This window comes from Camelina sativa, chromosome 13 (assembly GCF_030686135.1).
Source record: "Camelina sativa cultivar CO46 ecotype springtype chromosome 13, ASM3068613v1".
NCBI lineage: Eukaryota > Viridiplantae > Streptophyta > Magnoliopsida > Brassicales > Brassicaceae > Camelina > Camelina sativa.
This window is the reverse complement of record NC_141892.1, coordinates 23,110,263-23,134,321: the sequence shown is the minus strand read 5'-3', so window position 1 is coordinate 23,134,321 and position 24,059 is coordinate 23,110,263. Positions and strand designations below refer to the sequence as shown.

General features: G+C 33.9%; 2 protein-coding genes, 1 non-coding gene and 1 pseudogene across 7 annotated transcripts; all 4 read left to right on the top strand.

Moving 5' to 3' along the window:
- Positions 1-388: 388 nt before the first annotated feature.
- On the top strand, positions 389-3,865 carry LOC104737250 (monocopper oxidase-like protein SKU5). Its single transcript, XM_010457381.2, has 9 exons — positions 389-814; positions 1,340-1,449; positions 1,557-1,827; positions 1,919-2,057; positions 2,134-2,500; positions 2,603-2,968; positions 3,071-3,149; positions 3,252-3,451; positions 3,534-3,865. The coding sequence occupies exons 1-9, from the start codon at positions 683-685 to the stop codon at positions 3,628-3,630; spliced, it is 1,761 nt and encodes a 586-aa protein (XP_010455683.2). The 5' UTR covers positions 389-682; the 3' UTR covers positions 3,631-3,865.
- A 4,875-nt stretch (positions 3,866-8,740) lies between these two features.
- LOC147929885 (uncharacterized) lies at positions 8,741-10,066 on the top strand. Its single transcript, XM_087480772.1, has one exon. The coding sequence runs from the start codon at positions 8,741-8,743 to the stop codon at positions 10,064-10,066; it is 1,326 nt and encodes a 441-aa protein (XP_087336898.1).
- A 2,872-nt stretch (positions 10,067-12,938) lies between these two features.
- Positions 12,939-13,828, top strand: LOC104737249 (auxin-responsive protein SAUR36 pseudogene; annotated as a pseudogene).
- A 6,490-nt stretch (positions 13,829-20,318) lies between these two features.
- On the top strand, positions 20,319-22,309 carry LOC104737248 (uncharacterized). 5 transcript variants are annotated; one of them, XR_015577789.1, is made up of 4 exons: positions 20,329-20,471; positions 20,709-21,545; positions 21,627-21,761; positions 21,870-22,309. It is a non-coding gene; the product is annotated as an uncharacterized LOC104737248 (transcript). The 5 variants fall into 5 exon arrangements; XR_015577790.1 differs by having other exon boundaries at positions 20,331-20,471; positions 20,709-21,363; XR_759710.3 differs by lacking the exon at positions 20,709-21,545 and having other exon boundaries at positions 20,319-20,471.
- The last annotated feature ends 1,750 nt before the right edge of the window (positions 22,310-24,059 follow it).

Genomic DNA, 24,059 nt, shown 5'->3' with positions numbered 1-24,059 from the left:
TAAATTCACACTCTTCATAATATTAATGGTTTCATCACTCAAATTTTAAATAAATAACATAGTACATTATTCAATATCAACGTTATGTTAGTTTATGATGACATATAACTATTGTATAATTACTTCTTAATTTACGGATTAAACAAAATTAGAACATGACAGTTCGATTTAAAAATGAATACAAAGTTTAGCAACGATTCACTGATATTACAAGTAAATATTATTAATTTTGCTCAAATCGATAGAATAAAAATTATTTCTTTAAAACCTAACTACCTCATAGAATTATAATATTTTTTTTATTTTTTCGTTTTTATCTACGCATTTAGGCAAATTTACAGGCGCGTTGTGCGGCTTTATTTCTGGTAAAATAATAGTCAAAAAAACCATAATAATAAAAAAATAAAGAATAGAAATTAATTAATTAAGGCAGCAACCTAAGGAAATTATAGCCGTTCTCTTCTGTCTCTATCTCTGTGTCCTCTGCTTCTCTTTCCTTTATAGCTTCTAGTTTCTCCCCACTTCTCACTTCCTTTTTCCCCCAATCTGATAATGTAAATTCACAACTCAGAGATTTAAACAAATCTGTTTAAAAACCCCAAACCCAATTCAACACATTGTTCGTTGCTTTGCTTCTCAACAAACAAACAAAAAAAAAGCAAAAGCAAAGGACAAGAAAACCATGGATTCGTTCAAGATCCTGCTTCTTCTGTTCTTCATGAGCATAAGTCTCTGCTTCGCTGCAGATCCTTATTCTTTCTATAACTTCGAAGTCTCCTACATTACTGCTTCTCCACTTGGTGTTCCTCAACAGGTTTCTTTCTTTTTTTTTCTAGATCTTTAGATTTCTGTTACTGTTTCTTTGTATTTACGATTTAGGGTTTCAGATTTTGAACTTGGTTTAATCAAAGTTTTGGACTTTATTGGTTTTGCTTCCACATTTTGAAAAACCCTTAATTTCTGAAGAGATTTACTTTAAGATTTCACTCAGCTAAAAGATCTAACTTTTAGGTTACTAGAGATTTAGCAATTGATTCTTGATAAAGTTTCTATCTTTGTTTATGGGTGTTCTTTAATTTCAGATTTATCAAAAAGTTTCACTCTTTTTTTTTGTTTTTTGCCTTCAGTTTCAGCAATGGACAATGTAAAAGTGTTTTGTTCTAGATGTATCCAAAGTTTACTTAACTTCCACATGAATGAATGGTTTTTTTTTGCCTTTAGAGTAAGAAAAGTTTGAGTCTTTTTTACCTTCAGATCCAACTGTAGGATAAAGTGAATAGTGTAGATCTAAACACACACACAATTAGGGTTCTAACTTCTCTCTTAATTATGTTATCAGGTCATTGCTATAAATGGAAAGTTTCCTGGTCCTACAATCAATGTTACGACCAATGAGAATCTGGTCGTTAATGTTAGAAACAAATTGGATGAGGGACTTCTTCTTCACTGGTAAGGATATTGGAGTTTTTGTCTTTTAAGAGACTTTTTTACATTTTGGTGAAGAAGAAAACAGAAAGAAGAAAGCTTTAGTGAATGTGTATTTGTTTGTTTTACAGGAATGGAATCCAACAGAGACGTGTTTCATGGCAAGATGGAGTTTTAGGAACCAACTGTCCAATCCCACCAAAGTGGAATTGGACTTATGAGTTTCAAGTTAAAGATCAGATTGGGAGTTTCTTCTACTTCCCATCTCTTCATTTCCAAAGAGCTGCTGGTGGTTTTGGCTCCTTCATTGTCAATCCTAGATCAGTTATTCCAGTCCCTTTCTCCACTCCAGAAGGCGATATTACCATCGCCATTGGTGATTGGTACACAAGGAACCACACGGTTAGTATAGTTTTCTTCTTTTCTTCAAGCTTATTAACATTTTGAGAAGTTTGTTTTTAACGTTTTGTAAGATTGTGTGTCAAAAATGTAGGCTTTGAGGAAGGCTTTAGATGATGGTAAACATCTTGGAATGCCTGATGGTGTTCTCATTAACGGTAAAGGACCTTACCGATACAATGATACTCTTGTCGCCGATGGTATCGACTTCGAAACTATTACAGTACACCCTGGTGAGTATTATTAGCTTTTTGTCTATATCCAAGAGTTTGTTTTCTAGGATTGTTAATGGAGGTGTGACAATAACAGGTAAAACTTATAGACTTCGAGTGTCAAACGTTGGAATCTCGACGAGTTTGAACTTTAGGATTCAAGGTCACAACTTAGTTCTTGCGGAATCTGAAGGATCCTACACAGTTCAACAAAACTACACAAGTTTGGATATTCATGTTGGTCAATCTTTCTCCTTCTTGGTTACAATGGATCAAAACGCGAGTGCGGATTACTACATTGTAGCGAGTGCTCGGGTTGTTAATGAAACCATATGGAGAAGAGTAACTGGAGTTGGAATCTTACACTATACCAACTCTAAAGGTAAAGCTAAAGGTCACTTACCACCTGGACCACAAGACGAGTTTGACAAGACTTTCTCCATGAACCAAGCAAGATCCATCAGGTTGGTTTTGACATTGAACTCAAGTCTTGGTTCTTTGGTTCTTGTAGTTTCAACATTTCTATCTTTAAAAGGCTAAATCAAACGTTGTTGTGGTTGTTGCAGATGGAATGTATCAGCAAGTGGTGCACGTCCTAACCCACAAGGTTCGTTCAAGTACGGTTCTATCAATGTAACTGATGTCTACGTTCTGAGGAATATGCCGCCAGTGATGATCAATGGGAAGAGAAAAACAACTCTTAATGGCATATCGTTTAAGAATCCTTCTACGCCTATTAGACTAGCCGATAAGCTCAAAGTTAAAGGAGTTTACAAGCTTGATTTCCCTAAAAGACCTTTAACTGGACCGCCTAAAGTGGAGACTTCGATTATCAATGGTACCTATCGTGGATTCATGGAAGTTGTTCTTCAAAACAATGACACTAAGATGCAAAGCTATCACATGAGTGGCTACGCCTTCTTTGTCGTCGGGTGAGTTTAGTTAGACTGCAAAGTCTCAGCATTTCTTATCGATTTCTTGGTAAGTTGGCATTGTAAATAACTGTTTCTTGAAACCCTTTTGCTTGCTTGCAGTATGGATTATGGAGAGTGGACAGAGAACAGTAGAGGAACTTACAACAAATGGGACGGTATCGCTCGCTCCACTATTCAGGTATTAAGCCAAATAGCAAATAGCAATGTAAAGAAAGCAAATGGAGGTCTTCACTCTTCAATGTCTTGATAATTGAGTTAGTTCTTTGGGTGATTTTGTCAGGTGTATCCAGGGGCATGGTCAGCGATCTTGATATCTTTAGACAACCCTGGAGCTTGGAATCTAAGAACAGAGAATCTTGATTCTTGGTATCTTGGACAAGAGACTTACGTCAGAGTGGTTAATCCAGACGAAAACAACAAAACCGAGTTCGGGCACCCTGACAATGTTCTTTACTGTGGTGCTCTCCAAAAACTACAAAAGTAAGAAACAAAACTTTTCAAGAACTCACATTTTTTCACTGTTACGTTCTTGATTTTAATTATTTTCTTTTGTTGTTTCCAGGCCACAGAAGATCTCATCAGCGGCTACTAAAACCATTGGATTTACTAATCTTTTGATGGTGGTAATGGCTTTGGTGATGATGATGCTTCAGCATTGAAATATAATTTGAGGGTTTGATGTATTTTTCTAGGGTTTTGTTGATATCGAACCAGAGATGATTCCTTCTTATTTACGTTTCCACAGTTCTTCTATTTTAGGGGTTGTTGGATTTTATCTGACTTGTTTTGTTTTTTTCTTTTTCTTTTGGATTCCATCTGTTGTTTTATTCTTTTCCGGAGATTTGTTTATTTGAGAAAACAAATATTCATTAAAATGTTGAAACTCTTCTAATATTATTGTTTTGTATCATACCAAAGTTTACATTTCAACTAATTTTGAAACCAAATCTTGCCTAGGCGTCAATTGGATTTAGAAATATGTTAAACCAAAATCAAGACAAGTTAATCGGTTATCAAAATCGTCGAATTTTATTGATTAATTTTTAAACCGATTTAGTTAAAATATACTGTAAATGATACTAGTAAATCCCACAATACTAAAATGTTTTTGTTTTGCTAATTACTACCAATTATTATACAAATAAATAAATAAATAAATCATGAACGGAATGTGATTGGATCAATTTTATTATTTGAAATATTATGACTAAAATAATAAAATGAATTAGAAAAAAAAAACAGAAGAAAATGGGAAAGAGCATGCATGATGAGTTACTTATGAGGTCCCAGGGTGGTGATGAAGAGTGAGGTGGAGAATATAATTAGTTATCCTTTTAGGTTTGGGGTTTCAGCTTTTTGTCTCTCTGACAAATTCCAGGCTGGATCCTTTCTGTATTTTGCTTTCCTTTTCTATCTTTGTCCTCCCTGGTTCTTTCTTGCCAATTTCGATAAAAAATAAAAAAATGGACAAGAAAAATATAACTTTCTCTGATAAAAGCTCATAATTGAGAAATTTCTGGTGATTTTTGTAAATGACAAAAGAAAAGACAATGGTACCATCATAATCTCTGACAAACTGGTTCTGTTGAATTGGTTATTATATGGACTATGGTTGTACTTTGAAAATGTAAAGATAATTTTGTTTTAGAAACTTTTTTTATTTCTTGTAATAAAAAAGTTCAATTCAAAAATAGAATAAGTTTTTCAAAATTAAAGAAATATAGTATTATACTATTATTTTTGGAAGTAATGTTTTTTGGTGTTTTCCGACATACTAATCTTTTATATTTAATTTATGTTTATAAAAATTAGTATATACAATAGCAAATAAATATTCTTGGCATATAATTTTAGAGTTTTCAAAAAGATTGAGGATTTAAATATTTGACATATTAATTTTTGTGAATTTTCTTGTAGTTCAGTTATTTATATATATCATTATTCTTGTATTCATTAAAAATCAAATGTTAATAGATTTTCAGTATATCTGACATAATTTGAGTGATTAGTATATATATAACTATGCTAAAAGATGAACAGAACATTACAAATGACAACATATATTATATACTAATATTATTTTGCCCAAAAAAAAAAGTACTAATATTATAGGCCACAAGACACACAATATATATAAGGCTTTTTCTGCTCCTAGTCCTATATATTGATCCAATGATAGAATTACAATTGGGCTTAGAGAAAATTGTTTTTGTAAAAAGAGTATGTTTGCCACCAAATTTTTTTTTTTTTTTTGCCACCAAATTAGTCGTATAAAAAACACCTAACATTAATAGGCCTGGGAATTAAGTTCAAAGGGTTTGGTTTGTATTTAATAGTTGAAGTTTTGGGTAATTCGGTTAGCATGCATGCAAAAATTGATATAACCGAACAAAAAATTCGGATCAATTCGGTATTGGTTACTTTGGTTAAGTTATATGTCTAAAATTCATAATAAAGAAATCCCTTCGATTTGATTAGTGATTAAAAAATTGATATAATTTTGTACAATTCGGTTATTTGTTTTTTTTAAGGGCAAACCACAATTAGTCGAGTTGCGATAGAGATATATTGAGCTTGACGAAATATGTGACAATAGAATAACATAAGTTTTACGTCATTTTAGTTAGCTAAATAGAATTATAGAATGATACTTGTAAAAAGATTTTTTTAAAATAAAATAAATAATGATTTGTTGTTATATTTAGCTATTATTTTATAACACATGAATAGTATATATATATATATATATCTATCTATCGTATCAATTTAAAAACATAAAAAGTCATAATTACGTATTAAAAATGTAAAAACGTGAAAATAGTATACTATCCGTTACTATTGTATCTTTTTAGTATTTGTGAGCTTTATTTAAAATGTAACCACAAAATTAATGGTGTGTTGGTACCACGATTAACCACTTCGGATTATGGGTCAAGGCCCAAGACGGATCATTGAAATGGGTCTGGACCGTAATTAGAAGTAGTCTGCTAAGCCCAGCAGGCGAAGAGAAGCGGAGGAAAACGGTTTTCTGCATCATTTCGGAGTTAGGGAGGTGGTCAAAGATTCCCTATATTAATTGGCTTAAATGAAACGCGAGATTGGCGGAGTGAATTGATTTCGCATTTAATTGTAATAGAACAATATATACATATATGAGAGAGGAGAGATAGTAAAAAGGATGGAAAAACTTACTGAAAAGCAATAATACTCGTTTTCTATTTTCACAATATTTTGTCTCTAGAATCAGTTTGGAATTATAACGGTGGTAGGCACCTCCGTTCGAAAAACACTTCGGAAGAAGAATCCAATTTCAGTTCTCACACGGTGTATCGAAATAATGTTTTATCCTATAATAACTAAGTAACTAACTACTATATCTAATAATTAAACTACGGTACTAATATAAATAGTTTTTTTTCCTGTCAATCCGATCATTAACTAAATTAATAATCGATTAACATATTTAACTAATTAACTGCTGATTAGTTATTTTGATATTATGTTTTGAAGGATTAAACAAAAAGATTATAGTAGCAGCAAACACTAAGATCCGCGATCGGTTAATTAACAACAAAATTACTAGAACTTGGAAGGTGCCAAACATTTATTTATTTGTATTGTCGTCTTGCCCACAAACAAATCAGACGCTGACTTTTGTTAGCTGTTCTTATTTATCTTTCTTCTACTCTTTACAAGGGTTGATTGCCACTTGAGTTTGGCTCGAGTCGCCTTCATCACGTTATTACCCAATTTGCTCTTGTACAAAAAAATAAAACCTTAGCTTGTTTTATACAAATATATATAATATTTTTTTACGATGTTTTTGTCAAAATAGTAATAGCTAGGGTAATAATAACCTAATAACTGTATATAAACATCTGCATGGTGCATGTTAATTATTAGAGACACTAAAATTTCAGTTGTCATGTCACATGTACATGTATTATATTTGGTAAGCTGGTTAGCTAGAGATTACGGGTTTGATACCATATCATGCATAGATTACATTTACAGGATTGGATAGTTATGCTTAACGATTTATATTCCCTCGGTTGCATATAAAATTAGCATATGATCATTTATATCTATCAATGTCAGTATGTCTTATTTGTTCAAGACTCGCGGGATTTTGTCCCCAGTTAACAACTGACAATAAAAGATTAATATCAATCGTAACACTGAAACTATTTATGTCATTAAAAATGTTTAGTTTTCAAAGGACACTAAGTAAATATATGTATTCCTAGTTCTCCTGAAATTTTTATAAGTAAATACTACGTTGATAATTTTACGACGTATATTGGATCCTTTTACGACGTCATATGTGAACATGATTCAAATGTTTTTAAAATATTAAATCTAAATTCAAATAACATGGGAAGATAAGAAGAGATGACAAATGTATGGTTTCAATATTAGGTAAACAGAAGTACATAAAAATGTAAGTTTCTATCCTTCCCTTCCATAAAGGCTCCGAATTTGTTTCTTCTTTTTCCCTTTTGTTTCTCTCATCCAAATAAATTGAACACGTTTTCAATTGTTATATTAAAATGTAAATCGTGGCAATTGGAGTATCATTTTCTTTTGAAATAGTGGATGGACAAAAGAGTAGAGAATCTAGAAATGTGTGTGACGAAACTTTAAAGAACATATATATATATATGAAACGTGCGTAGATTTTAGCAATGCCTTGACCATTCATTGTACTCTCTTTATTCTCTACGCATTAACTTCGCTTTTTACAACTAGTAGATGTAACATCGAACGTTTTATGTGTTGTTATTTTTTTTTGTTTACCAATTCTGTTGTTGTTTTTGTTTAACAAAGGAACAAGTGAATTTGAGTAATTAACTAAAGACTAGCGGGTTTACATTTGAGTCTTGGTCTATAGTGGGTGAGGATTTTCTGGTTGCAGTCCAATCTTTTTTCAAGACTGGTTTCTTACCTGAGGGAGTCAACTCGACTATCTTAGCTTTGATTCCAAAAAAAAAAAAAAGTAAAAGTGATGAAAGATTATAGACCGATTTCCTGCTGCAATGTTCTCTATAAGGTTATCTCTAAGATTCTTGCCAATCGCTTAAAGATCATCCTTCCCAAGTTCATCTCGCCTAACCAGTCTGCATTTGTGAAAGATCGGTTATTAATGGAAAATCTTCTACTAGCTACAGAGGTTATAAAAGATTATCATAAGGACTCAGTCTCCCCCAGGTGTGCAATGCAAATTGACATATCAAAAGTGTTTGTGTCAGTCCAATGGGATTTCCTCCTCACGACTCTTCAAGCGCTGGATTTCCCGGAGCAGTTTGTGTATTGGATCAGAACGTGTATCACTACAGCCTCCTTCTCTGTTCAGGTCAATGGTGACTTAACAGGTTATTTTGGTAGTCACCGTGGTCTTCGCCAAGGTTGCTCCCTCAGCCCCTACTTGTTTGTTATATGTATGCATGTGCTCTCCCGCAAACTAGATAAGGCAACTACGGATAAGGCTTTCGGTTTCCACCCTAATTGTCGACACATGCAGCTAACCCATCTATGTTTTGCCGATGATCTGATGGTCTTTGTCGACGGCAACAAATCCTCTATTCAAGGAGCTCTTGGTGTTTTTGATGATTTGCAGTTCATTCAGGGCTCAATATTAGTCTGGAAAAGTCGACACTATACATGGCAGGTATCCCTATTGAGCAGAGGAGATCAATCCTCCAACAATTTCCCTTTGCAACAGGTTCTCTACCGGTCAGATATCTAGGTTTACCACTCCTACCAAAGCGGATGTCATCTGCAGATTACCTCCCTCTTCTGGAGAAAATTCGCTCAAAGATCAGCTCCTGGACTGCTAGAACTCTCTCATTTGCAGGTCGGTTACAACTGCTCATATCGGTCATCTTTGGCCTCATAAATTTCTGGATTTCTGCGTTTAGGCTCCCTAAAGCTTGCATTCGAGAAATCGATCAGTTATGCTCTGCATTCTTATGGTCAGGTCCTTCTTTAAATACAAAGAAGGCAAAGGTTGCATGGTCAGAAGTCTGCCTACCAAAGTCTGAAGGGGGTTTGGGACTACGTTCACTGCATGAGGCAAACACTGTGAGTGTCTTAAAACTGGTTTGGAGAATTCTCTCTGTCAAAAACTCGATGTGGGTTAACTGGGTGCACCGGTACGTCATCTGTAGTGGCTCCTTCTGGTCTGAAAAAGACAACGCTGCAGCTGGTTCCTGGATATGGAAGAAGCTTCTGAAGTATAGAGATTTGGCTAAACAATTCCATTGCGTAGAAGTAAACAATGGTGAAACCACATCTTTCTGGTTTGATAACTGGAGCCCCTTGGGTCGTCTTTATGAGAAGCTGGGGGATCGAGGCTGCATAGCAATGGGAATACCTAAACGCAGTACCGTAGCTGAAGCAATGGAGATGAATAGAAGGAGAGGATATCGAGATAACCTCCTCTGTTTGGTTCAAGAGGAGCTTCACAAGAAACAACTCGCTCGCAAACAAGATAGATCGGATGCCTCTTTGTGGAAACGCAAGAGTAGTATCTATCACAAACAGTTCTGCACAAAGGATACATGGTCCCACATCCATCCAATGCACCCCAAGATGGTGGAAGCTAAAGCGATTTGGTTCTCTCAAGCAACTCCAAGGTATGCTTTTATCAATTGGTTGACGGTTAAGAATCGACTCTCAACAGGGGATCGCATGATCAATTGGAAAACGAACGCTTCTGTAAGCTGCGTTTTCTGTAACCATCCCTTAGAAACAAGGGAGCACTTGTTATTCCTCTGCTTTTTCTCACAGAAAATCTGGGAATCACTGGTTAAAGGGCTTCTCAAGAACAAGTACACCAACGAATGGAAGCAAGTGATGATTTTACTGCTTGGGAATGATTTGGAAAAGAAAACAAGATTTCTTCTGGGCTATACTTTCCAAAATACTCTTCATTCTATTTGGAGGGAGAGAAACAACAGGCTTCATGGAGAACCACACTCAACGGAGGAGGTGATGGTGAAGCTGATTGATAGAAATGTCCGAAACAGGGTGAATACCATGTTCGACAAAGAGGGTGCCCATCTTCAAGCATGGTTTGAGGCCAGATTTTACTGAAGTTTTTTAGCTTACAAACAAATGTTTTAAACATACAGTTTCTAAAAAGGTTGTAAAACGTTTATTTTTTATTTGAATATAATTTAACATTATATTCAAAAAAAAAAACTAAAGACTAGCGGGTTCGGGGGATTGAGATAGTGACCTTAAACTTAAAGCTTGAACCAAAATGATGGGAGTCTTACTAAGTAAACTTGTTTGAATCAGTTATGATGTTAATTGGTGCACTCATCCTCGTCAAGTTATGCTCGCTAGTGTTCCTATTTTGAGTTGAGAACTAAAGTTCTAACGGACATTTCGGAAAGTTTATTTCTTTATGCAATTTGCAAAAAAAAATTGTTTTTGAATTAAAAAATGCAATTTGCAAAGTTTTGTTTTCACAAAAAAAAATGTGATATTGATTGCTAGAGAAAGGAAATAACAATGTATGAAATCATAAAAAGTGTATGAGTTCAAAATTTCATTTGTGTGTATGTTCAGAAATGAATGCATATTTATATTGCTTTTTTAATTTTTTTAAACTTTTAATAAAATAATTAGCTTAAAAACTGTTTATACCGAAAAATATAATAATGCAACACAATAATTCTCAAACTGAAAGAAGCACTTTCAGTGAATCGGGGCATGTTACAAAGATCGCACGCGCCGTGTCGACCGCCGACCAAATCCCACTCTATGTCCCTCCCACATATTTGCATGCCTTTTGTCTTCATCAATCTCGTCTTTAATTTATTAATTTTTATCATTCAAACTTTCATATATATATATATATATATATATATATATATATATTTTGTCGGCTTCAAACTTTCATATTTAATCATGCTTGTTTCTGTTAATACAATAGAAAATTCGAGAAATTGATTTATTTAATCTTACATATCTCTATTGTAATTATTTAGAGATACGTTGTTCCAAGTTATCTTATCAAAACCATTATTCATTCTGAACTAGTTGGGATAGAAAAAGCAAACAATCTGAACCAATTACTAGAGTGTTTATGATGTACATAGAGACACATATACATCTGCTATGTATTACTCATAAATCATAAGGAACGACATACAAAGACTATAATTGAGTAAAATACCAAAAAATCAAATCGAATAATCAAGATACTTACAACAAGAAACATGTTACTAACTCACATAATTATATATATATTTTAATCAAAATAAAGGTGGGAAATATATAGTAAGATTCAACTACTGGCTGCATTTTAATGATCATGACATGTCAAAATAAATAAATAAAACTTTGAACAAGTTATACAGGTGGTAATGTGGTATAGATTGAAATTCAAGTACCGTATATAATTCATATGATATTCACATATTCAAATAATTAATGAGATTAATACTGTTTAATATTGTTTAAATATGTGAATATACTGATCATTATGCCTGTTTAATATTGTTTGTCTTTTCATTATGCTGTCAGTATAAAACGACATGGTCAACCTGTATTACTGAAACAGTTTTGTCTTAGGCATCTCCAACCCCACTATATTTTAGAGTCAAAGCTCTATTACAGAGCAATATTTGCTTCGAATTGCTCTATATATAGAACAGTTCTATTTTCATCTTTATTTTTTTACACTAAGGGCATCTCCAACCCACCTCTATATTTGGTTTTTAACTCTACTTTAGAGTAAAATCTACTCCAACTCATCTTTATTCTACCTATATAATAGAGATCTCTATTTTTTCTTCTATATATAGAGGAATTCTATTTTTTCCTTTATAATAGAATTGAACTTTTTTATTTATATAGTGGTCATTGAACTTTTAACACTTTTATATTTATGATCAAAATAAATAAAATATATATTTAAATAGTTTAGGAATATGATGCAATGTATTTCTTTTAATAAATGTGATATTTAAATAATATTTATGAACGTTAAAAATTTAAATAATATCATAATTTTATGAAAGTTTCACAAATACTAAAATAAATGGGTTAGTTTGCAACTTTTATAAGTAAAAGATATTAATAGTAAAATAAAAAAGGAATCTCTACGGAATATTCTTTTTTAGAGGAAAAAATAGAGGTATTCATTGGAGCAAAAGTCACCTCTATTATAAAATTTCTCTATTTTAGAGGTAAAAAATAAAGAAAATCATTTGAGATGGTCTAACTATTGCTCTATTATAGAGTTACTCTATTTTAGAGGAAAAAATAGAGATATACATTGGAGATGTGTTAGCTAGCCACTAGCCTAATATATTCCAAATAGTTGATGAGAAAGACAAAGCTATTACATCTTTTTCATTTAAAAGATAATTCTGATTAATAGGAGTATAAACTACATAGCCAAGAAATTGTGAAAATTTAAAATATACGTAGAATGAAAATATGAATTTCACTTAAGCTAAAAAACACTTGCTTTATAACTTTTGTTTACATTTAGTACTATCATCACAATGAATTTGTTAAGATAGACTTAAAGGAATAAATAAACAAACAACTTGAGTAATAAGGCAATTTCTTGAGACCCTTTTCTAGGTAGCGTATGTGCAACTTGATTAAATAAAGCCATGAAGTGTAGAAATAGTCCATTCTCATTGAAGATCATAACATAGCATCTCCAATCTCCATAGTTCATACTGACATTATAATCTTCATCTTCAATATGTTAAGTTACATAATTATTTAATTTTTCTTTAACGTAATTTTTTTATAAATAATGTGAATAGTGTGACATGCTATTTTGAGTATTTTTCATAAATTAAATAAGAAGGCAAAGTATAGAAAAATACAACAAAAAAAAAAGAAAAAAAAAATTGAATTTGGAAAACTATACATCAAAAAGTGCACATCTAAAAAACGCACGCACGCAAACACAAGTCATAAGCTCTCAAAAGGCCTATAAATGAGGTTGTCTGCTTCCCCCATACCCAAACACTCTTCTTCTTCAACTCTTAAACATAACAGAGAGAGAGAGAACAAACAAACAAAAATCCAAACTTTCTCAAAATCTACTTCGTCTAAAGCAAACCCATTTCTTGAAACTCGATTTCGGACAAGCCCATCTCATTGTTTTCTCCAAAAAGACTTCCTTTCACATTTTTCATAATCTGATAAAACCAAAGTATGAAGAGAGTCAGAGGTTTCAAAATTGGACACAGATTTGTCAAAATCTTCAAATGGATGATTCTACCAAGAAGAATCCAATCTGGTAAACGTCAATGCCCGGCCCGAATCACTAACCCGGTTTCTGGAATCAAGTCATTAGCACGGTGCTTAAGCCGTGGAGCTAAGAGATTGTGTGGTGGTGGTGGTGGTAAGAAGAATCCGGGTCAGAGTCAGATCCGATTGGGTAAGGATCCGAAAACGTCGAACCGGGTTGTTCCGAGAGGACATTTGGTGGTCCACGTCGGCGAATCAGACGGTGACACGCGGCGTGTCGTGGTGCCGGTGATTTACTTTAATCATCCGTTGTTCGGAGAGTTGTTGGAGCAAGCGGAACGGGTTCATGGGTTTGATCAACAGGGTCGGATCACGATTCCGTGTCGGGTTTCGGATTTTGAGAAGGTTCAGATGAGGATCGCCGCATGGGATCATTGCCGCCGGAAGAGAGTTTTTTAAGAGGCAAAGAAAAGAATATATTAGAAAATAGTGAAAAAGCAAAAATTATTATGAAAAAATAGAGAAATTGTGGATATTAGTTTTTTTCTTATGTTATACAGATATACTGATTCACAATTTCAAAGAATTATTTTCAATACATAATAGAATATAGAGAAGGTTTCTTCTAAATTTTATTTGAGAGGATGACATCTGGCGCTTTATATAGCTGATACATGTCTTAATATTAATTTCAATTTATAATTTATTATACACAAATGTTTAAGATCTATTACTAATTAAATATGGCCATAATTGTCAATTTAATCCCTTGGTAATTAAAAAATTTGGCTAACAAATAAACAAATGGAATATGAACTTGTAGCCCCTATGTTTCTCTTCCTCCCAACCCCTATGTTTCTCTTCCTTTAATACAATATTTAAATTGAAGCTCGAATTTAGTTTTAGTTTTGCATTATGCTTTTGAAAACGTAACGTCTTGACATCAAAGTAAAATAAGTAATTTGATAATTGCTTTCTTATTTATTTCTAATTAAATATTAGTAATTTATTTTCCATAAAATTATACAATATAATTCAATCTTTGATTACTTTTATTATTATTATAATTTCTTTCCCTCACTATTGGGAATCAACACCCCCACACACTAACTGCAATTTTAAAAATGGTACAACCTTAAAAAATTGCTCTCTACTCTACTCTAGAGTCACTCTCTAACGATGACCACCGGTAAAAATAGGATTGTTTTAGGGAAGCCCCATACTTTAGAAGAAACAATCTTTTACTCAGCTTTAAAGGTTTTTTTCTAGACAAAAATGTAAATCAACTACCTAATCCACACTACACCTATCACCTACTGTATATTAAAAATTTCCACTCTAACTAATTTTTTACTTGCTTTCAGGCATGCAACTCGCCTATCTAAGTTCGAAGATCTGTTGATTCGGGGAAAGCAGTTTCTCTCTTTGGGAAAAACTTGCCATTGAAACACATGCCAAACTTCTTACACTCTGGGCAGACTATTTATATTTGAATGCAACATCATCAACCCACATGTATTTTTAACTCCAATAATTCTGCTAAAGGTATTATATTTCATATACATCTGGTTAATTCTGTATTTGTTTTTTCCCCATTCTCCCACATGTAATATATATTGCTTCCAATTAAATCAATTTTTGTCTTACTTTTCACATCAGTTATTCCTAATATTCTCACAATAATCTTCTAAAATGAACAACAATCTTATAGTCTTTAGTATTTTCCCCAGTAACTATTTCAAGGCAAGTAATGTCCCGTCAATTTTAGTTGACAACATTTATTTAGACCCAAAAGATTTGTATGTGATTGACCAAATAGAGACTTACGTCAGACAACAAGGATGGAGGCCAAGTAATATGACCAATTTTTACTTTATTTTTACTACTATTACTTAAAACATCGTCTTGATATTTTTAGGGACATTTTGTTTTTGGTGTAAAGCAAAAGTGGGGTAAGTTGTGTATTGTGCAATGGGTGGCATTACATTTCATGCACAAACTGTAGTTTGAAAATGAAAAAATCTGGTTGAACCATCACATGTCACATTTTCCTCCATCCGAAGCTGTGGGAATACTCCGGTGTGTTGTTTTCAATGAGTCCGGAGTGTGGCAATCCATTGTTTCATAGTTCTTTTCATATGTTTTTTATTTTATTTTGTGTACGTACTAACTATTTGAAGGTACTATTCAAACTGAAGAAACAACGTTCTGCCAGATATTAAAATAAAAAACATATGTAATTTAAATTTTGTTGTTCAAAAAAAAAAGAAAATGTAATTCATATTTAATTTTAAATTTTAGTTCTGCCTTCACTCACTCAACAGGAAAAACAAAGATGAAGGTGATTTTGCCCTTATCAATGTCGAAGAAAGAACTCCCCAAAAGGTGATTATCTCTAAGACAATATTTCTTCTAAAGTTAGGAACTTCCCGAAAATGGATTATCCGAACAACGATACTATTATTACCGGTGTTTTGTTGTTCGTTGGAGATTGAATCGAGGATATAATAGAAAGTAAATGTTTTAGTTTTCACAATAGTCTGAAAGAGGATGTGTTTGTATGGTAATAGGTTGTTTTTTGAAAACTAAACTTTATAGAATATTTTAGCCTTTAAGAAGGAGAAGGGATTGAAATCAAATATTAATGATCATAAATTCGCAAGTATTTCAAAATAATAAGTTTTGAAATGAGAAGTAATATAAACAAAAATGAAAATTGAGGAAAATAGTGGGTATAAGGCAATGCATAAAATGATGGTATTATTTCAAATCAAAACATAACTAATTATGTTCATAACTTATTCTGAAATTTCTAATATGAAAACTTCTAAATTTTATGTAATTTAAAAATACCAAAACGTTTGAAATAATTAGTGAGAATCGAACTAAAAATTATAGATAGATCAAAACCATATCATAATCTTATGTAATATTCCAGAAAGTAAACTCAAAATTTTAATTTTATATAAACAATTTTTTAAAAAAATTTAAACTAATTTACTTAAATAATACCTACCTACCATCTTACTTAATTTGATTCCGTTTGTGCATGTGAAAATTATAGAAGATTCAAACACATAAATTAAACCTAAGAATTCAGACCTATAAATTTAAATAAATGTTGGTAAATCATCTAGAGGGGATGTGTTAGAGACTTAATCAAATTTAAGTTCCAAGATGAAACCAACCACAGACTGATATAATGTGGCTTTAGATTCTTGGGGGTTGCATATGTTTCTAATTAAAGAATGAAGGATATGTAGATGGTTTTTCTTTTGTTTTTTTTGGTTTTATGGGCTGTAGTTAATTAGGTCTAAATTACAGTTAATTAGGTCCAAACAAAAAAATACAGGTGTCAGAAATATAGTGAGTCAAATGTCATCTCCTTAGCAAAAGTTGAGAAAAACCTTCTCATATTTTTTTTTTATTAGTTAGAGAGGAAGTTTTTAATATACAGTAGGTGAGATAGGTGTGGTGTGGATTAAAACCACCACCCCACACACTAACTACGCTTTTCAGATGACACTGACCAAAACTAAGTTGTTTTGGTCATTTTTAGGTGTGTTGTGGCAAGAAACAAAGCGTTTGACAAAAAATAGAGTATTGGAGTCCGGGTGTGTAGTAAGATTTCATTATTGGTAATTTCTTGTTACAAAATGAGCAAAACGATGTAGCTTCGGTAAGTCCCAGTGCTACGTTGATGTCGCGAACCATCTCACTCAACATCATTAAACTATGATTTAAAACTGTTCCAACAGATGTTGAAATTGACAATATTTTATATAGTTTAGATAGCAAATTTGAATTTTAATATAATTCAGGTTGTTATTTGCAAGTTGTTGAAGTTTTAGGTATAAAAAAAGCTTTGGGGTTAGATTTCCCCATCAACCCCAACTATGACACTCTTCCTGTTTTTTCCCCCTTTTTCCTGTTCTCTAGTTTTCTTTCGAATTTTGTTCATCCTCTCTTCTTTCACGGTATCTTACTGTCCTTGCTCATAATCTCAGCATCGAATCACAAAAACCAGCAAAATGCCTAGCCATCTTCATCGTTTAACTGTTAGGGATTTAGGTCTTTGATTCGTCTATGGCTGTTGATTCTGGATTTTCGTTAGTTGTTTCTCTTAGTTTAATCGATTTTAGTTTCAATATTTTTGTAGCTAGAATGCATTGAAGGATCACGTATTCATCGTCACTATCATCTGCAGTTCCAACGGTAAATTCAATTATGTGTTGTATTTTTCTTAACAGGTTATGAGATTCGATTCTCTAAGATTCATAGTTTAGTTTCGTTCTTATTGGTGGAAGAAACTCAATCTGTTTGTTCAATCCTAAGTTGTTACAGTGTGCTAAGACGGAAAGCCTCACTGGTTTTATCATCTAGATCGTGGTTTCAGGTCAGGTGCTAATTGGCTTATCCAGCTTGACGTATGTGCATTTACAGATTATGTCACCAAAGTGATCAACAATTGCTTGAATCATCTGTGGGATGAGGAACTGAGCTTTAAGCGACTACTCAGTTCTTGTTTTCTCTTCTGAATTCGTCAATGGCAGCTTCCATTCTTCTCAATCATGTTTTGCAAAATAGTAGTAGCTTAATCTCTCTTAATAAGTCGGGTTTGCAGGGTTTCAGATCCAATTTTGTTTTGAGTTTTGGACTTGATTCTTGCTTATTGTAAGAACTTTTGTTGATTTAGAAGTGATGACAAGCCTTTTTAGTTTCTTCATGAAGTTGTAAGATGACAAATTTCTTGAGTACATAAAACCTTCTATGTAAAACGAGTTTATGTTTCGTTAATTTTTTTTTTATGGTTTTAATTTTATAAAGTATTACCCTCTTTTAAGAACACGGAATTAAAACTACAAATATAGATATATATATATATATATATTGTATAAATTAAAAATACTCAATACATAATTTTAACTACAGATAAAACTATATTTTGTTCATAATAAAAACTATGTTTCAAAACTTTATTCTCATTTGTTAATTATACATATTCAATAATATTCTCAAACGTTCAAACATTCATATTTTTTTTTTTGATCAAACATATGTTATCATTCATTAGAGAAAGAGTAGCATACAAAATAGAGAAAAGAGCAGTAAAGATAGATAAGTGCAAGAGATAAAAGTGACTTGAGAGCTATGGACCAAAAGCTGTTTAGCATTTTTGGAGCTTGTAAGATCAAGACTTATCAATGCTATTTCCTTGAGCAAGTCAAAGGAAAGTAGGGTGGCCACTGTCTTACAACGAAGAAAAGGTGGCAATGATACGAGCAAAGCTAAGGGTCTCACCGAAGATAGAGCTCTAACGGGGATTTGAGCAGGGTTGAGGATGCCCTGAAAAGCGATACCAGTAGGAGTGGTTGCGAGTCTGAGGTTGAAAGGGGGTAGCTTGAAGAGGTTGTGGTATCCACTGCTTCCATGAGAAGGGATCAAAATGCCACTAATCTTCATGCTTAACCGAGGGGACTTCAAAAAGTTGATGAAAAACCAAATGAAAATCATAATCTGTAGGCGAGGGAAAAAAGAGAGGTTGATGAAACAAAGGTAATCCCTCCCCATAGAGGTGAGATCATAATGCCAATCTTCAACAATCTATCTCCTTCTAGAGGGTCATCCTTAAGTGATTCTAGTAGATGGGTTCTTAATAGACTCTTGGGCCAATATAGCAACAGCTGCTGGTTAAGGTTCACTAGCAGTCTTCGGACTAGCGGTATCCTTAAGTTAAGCAACAATTGAATAGAAAGGGGAAGAGTGGAATTCAGACTAGAGCTAGTTACAAGTTGACAATGAAACAGTTGGGCTATTGGTAATATGTAGGATAAAGGATCAGGGAGAGCCAACAATAGAGATAAACCGATTGGCAGATCATCATCATTATCAAAGAGCAGCATTGCAAACTTCCAAAACAAGCTATTTAACTGGCCTTGACACAAAGAAGATTCAACCACAAACGAAGCATCTAGGTAGCTGCTACCGAGTATAACTTGACTTGACCAAACAGGGTACAAAGATACTAATCGATTTGGCCTAACTATGAAATTAAAACCATGGGGTCTAAGGCGTTTCCAGGTGAGGGATGACTTAAATTTATAGTTTATCCATCATAAACTATCTTCCAGGGTTTGAAAATATGAGTGGGTGATAGACCTGGGATAGAGGGTTACCGAGAGAGAAGCAGAGGTCACCAAGGAGGAAGGTTTCTTCGTCAAACGGTTCACCGGTGCCAGCGTCAAAACAGAGCTTCCGTCCAGCTGCAGCCAAGAAAAGCATTTGGTGAGAGGATCTGGATCCAAGGAGCGGGAAGATGTTAGATTTGACGGCTTAAAGGGGCGATGAGACAGACGGAGACCAAGCCTAGAGGGGCACTGATGGATCTCTCGAGCAATACCAAGGCGGTAAGAACTCGGTGTAAAGGATTCACCAAGGGGAATAACCAGATACGGAGGCGGAATAGGTGATTGAAGCTGATGCAGTGGCGGAGATGAGATCTGGAATCTCAACATATCTCCAATAAAGCTGAAACTAGAAGCGAGTAGATTACAGAGGAAGAAGAGACCGCAGAGATGAAGAAACCAAGTTTCAGCGACGCCGATCGGGTCGGCGGGCCGGGGGAGCTGACCTCGGTGGTTGTGCCAGAGAGAAAAGGAGGCTAGGGCGAACTTGTGTTCTCAAACATTCATATGTTAATAATCAAATATGATAAGCTCTAAGTATTTAAGCTTCAATCAATATATATTTATTATACTACTATTTTGTGTTTAATGGTTGTATTCTGTTTTAAAAAATAACTCTAAATAAATTGAAATCTTAGTTAAAAATGTATTCTCATTACTAAAAAGAAAAATTTCATTTAATAATATTATTTTTTTATATAATTTGTCTAAAATGGTATAAGAAAATAAATAAGAGCAAAGCCAATAAAAAGATATCACTGCGATAGCTGACGTGGAGTATTCTGTCTCCGTACGATCAGAATAAATTCAAGGGATACAATTATAACCTCTCTTTATTATTTCATTGGCTAAGTCATTAAAGCGAGGATCTCAATATTTCTATTATGAACCGTTGAATAAAATGAATCTAACGAACACAAATTTAAACCTTCTTTTTTAATCTTTTTTTTCTTTCACTTCTTCCCCTCATTCTCCTCTTTGTCTTATCTCTTTCATTTTCTTCTTCTGCAATCGATATCCAATTAGAGCTACCCTGCAATTAAGTTAATTATCAAAATTGGCTTCCACCCACGAGAGATTTGTTTCGAGTAAGCAATTCTCCTACTTTCGCTTGAATTTTTCTGACTTCCTTTTGAATTCATTGCTTGTTTCTACCGGTCTTTGAATAATTTATCGATGCAACTTGTAATTGTAAAGATATTCCATTATAAAAAAGAAATATTTTTTTGGTATTTCTTTAATTCGCCTATTATTCCCTCTCCTAGTCTCCTCTTTCGATCGTGAAATAAATTACTTTTTTTTTTTTCCTCTTTTGATAAAATTAGGATGACACAAGTTATTGCAAAAAAAAAAATTGTTAATTCCTCCTCTATTGAAGGGGTCACGTCAGGGAGTCGTTCTCTTAGAGCTTTGCCTCGTGAAGATGATACAAACCGCAAATTTTTGTGGTGTGAGTCGAATAGAAGAGTTTGTTTGTGAAGACAGGATTAGTGCATTGCCCGATGATTTGCTCGTAATGATCTTGGATCTTGTTCCGACAAAAGATGCGGTGGCCACCATGTTTCTGTCCAAACGATGGTTCTCTGTTTGGACGATGAAACAGAGACTTGAGTACAAAGCAGCGAGGAGGAGGAGGAGGAGGAGGAGGAGGAGGAGAAGGAGGATAGTGATAGTGATAGTGATAATGATAGTGATGATGATAGCGATGATGATAATAGTGATGATGATGATGATGAACATGTGGGCAGTGATGATGATGATGATGATGAGCATGAGCATGTGGGCAGTGATGATGAGCATGGGCATGTGGACAGTGATGACGAGAACGAGAATGAGGACCAGAAAGTGAAGGATGAAAGCAAAAAGAGCGTCTGGTGGTTTCTTGCTTTACGTATGAAAGCATGAGCATGTGGGCAGTGATGTGCTTTACGTATGATAACCATAGGCGCTGGCCAAAAGACAGCGATGGTGGAGATAGCGGTAGGTGCTTGGTCGTAGATACTCCAGCATTAACATACTTTGAAACATATGATACCACGGGGGACTCTTGCTCCATCGAGATGCCCTGTATTGATACTGCCATTATCGACACTGATTCTTGCCCTGATGACCAGTTTCTAAGATCTCTTTCATCTTTCTCGTATCTTTGGCTCTGTTTAACTGTAGCTAGCTCTCTCCCTCCCTCTCTTTGCCTGTGATCTCATTGTTGCACCTGGCTTACTTACTCATGTGTTTCATCGCAGGTTGTGTGGTGTAGCACCATCAAATTTTCTCGGCTTAGACAGTGTAGGATATCTCCACAAGAATCAGATTGGATGGAACCGACTATAATTTTACTTGAAAATGCCCCGGAACTAAAACATCTTATTGTTGATTATGTACGTATCCTCCCTCCTTCCTCTAAAATAATGTTTTGTTTGATTATATATATATATATATATATATATATATATATATATATTAATGCAGTGATCGTTGATTCTCAGACATGCACAAAACAACCTGAGAATCTGCCCCTTTCATGGAACCAACCGAGCTTTGTTCCCGGATGCTTGTCGTCACAGCTCGAGACTTTTGAATGGGAGGCATATGGAGGAAGAGAAGAAGAGGAACATTTCTTGGCATACGTCCTAGCCAACTCCAATTTTTTAAAGACTGCAACAATCTCCCTCGGATCCTCATTCAGTCTTGAAGAGAAACAGATGATGATAGAGGGCTTGAAAGACATCCCCAAGGTGTCAACAGAAGCCAAGCTTGTATTCGATATTTGAACGTGGTTATGTATTGAATAACTAGATATATATATATATATATATATATATATATATATATATATTTATTCATAATTAATGATGGAGATGCAAATATTTTAAACATATATATATATATATATATATGAATAAAAAGAGCTAGAGAAGTTTGAATATCACTCGACAGATCAGGCGTTTTCCTCAATCTTGCTAAACGGCCAGGGATGGTTCCCATCAGCCTCTGATCAACATGCTAGAAGGGACTGTACTGTACGTGGCATGGTATATGACAAAGAATTGAAAAAATGCTTTAAATCCACTTGTACACACGAGCAATATTTGCATTTTATCTTGACTACGCTAGGCTCAACTCTTGTGAGTTGTGACAATCAAAATGTTCAGTTAAATCAATCTATACACTAAAACTTATTGGTTTATCTCCGGTGCTTGACAAATCAGTTTTTTGAGCTGTTTTGAGAATTCTCTATATATTAACAGGGAAATATTCTGGAGAAAAAGCTGATGTGTCATTTTTAGAGAGTTCGGTGCAGCTTTTAGTAAAGTAAATACTATTAATTTCTATTTAATTATATTAATATGTTATTATATTTTCATAAAAACAATTAAAAAATCAAATTTAAATATAATATACAAGTCAAAGTTATATAAGTAAAATATTGTAAAAAGGCTTAAAAAAGATGAAATTGCTTCATCGAGATGCCAAGAAAATTCACGTTTCCAACTATGAAAATATATGATGGAACATCCGGCCCGGATAACCACATAGCACAATACAAGCAACGGATGTTCAAGACAGCCATTCAAAGGGAATACCAAGAAGCTACCATGTGCAAAGGATTTGGCTCAAGCCTTAAGGGGGCTAGCTGCACTTCAATGGTTAATCAACTTGCCAGATGGCTCAATAAATTTGTTTGCCCAATTTACGGATCTTTTTGTGGAGCAATTCGCAAGTAGCAGGAATCTAGAGAAAACAGCTGATGATCTTTACGAAATACGTCAAAAAAGAGACGAGTCGTTGCGTGCCTATATGGGACGCTTCAAAAGAGACGAGTCGTTGCAGTATGTCAACTACCATCTCGGCATTCAAAATAGGTTTACTACATGATGGTGACTTGTACAAAGAACTTACAGAGTATCAGTGCAAAACCATGGAAGATGTGCTCTCGCGGGCATGGACACAAATAAAATGGGAAGAAAACACACAATATTGACATCGACACTTGTCACAATTTGATTCTCGTATAGGAAGGAATGAAAGAACGACTCAACATGTTGAGTCTTGCAAAAGATTTCGAAGCGAAAACACTTACAAACTAAGCAATAGTGACGACACTCATCAACCTTTAAACAAAACTGAAAGTGAGGAGCGCAAATCGTCAACATGACAAATATGTCTACGACGTCTTGGTTTTTACGGCATTGTGATATCAAGTTTAAAGATAATAGAAACAAATACATCGTGACTAATTAACTATCGTGCAAGCATACCTTACAAACCTAGTAGCCATGAGCTATATAATCGACAATCTTAAAAAGCTTATGAGCGCTTATCTATCAACAAAGGATTTTCAGCAAGATAGTTGTGCTAACCCATTGAGGAAGCAGGCACGAACAAGAATTTTGAGTCAAGGCATTCAACGCAAAAAAAAACTTGACAACGAAACACTCGTTAACAAGAATTTTCTAGTGAGACACTTGATGCACAAATCTTCAAGACGCTCTCTACTAAAACTTAGAACTCATGTCATGAACATGAGCTACAAACATGTCACAAGACAAAAATCACGTCATGTGTTGTGAAACTTGTCACAATACAAGATAAATAAGTCTTACAATACATGAAACGATCTTGAAGTTGTTTACTTTATATAGTAATGAGGCCATTGATTCACAAACACGTGAACT

What these genes read in the sequence shown, in the direction of transcription:
- LOC104737250 (XM_010457381.2), top strand. Translation starts at nt 683, where the DNA reads ATGGATTCGTTCAAGATCCTGCTTCTTCTGTTCTTCATGAGCATAAGT. An exon ending in TACGCCTTCTTTGTCGTCGG is followed by an intron (nt 2,969 to 3,070) that starts GTGAGTTTAGTT and finishes GCTTGCTTGCAG; the next exon opens with TATGGATTATGGAGAGTGGA. An exon ending in TCGCTCGCTCCACTATTCAG is followed by an intron (nt 3,150 to 3,251) that starts GTATTAAGCCAA and finishes TGATTTTGTCAG; the next exon opens with GTGTATCCAGGGGCATGGTC.
- LOC147929885 (XM_087480772.1), top strand. Translation starts at nt 8,741, where the DNA reads ATGTCATCTGCAGATTACCTCCCTCTTCTGGAGAAAATTCGCTCAAAG.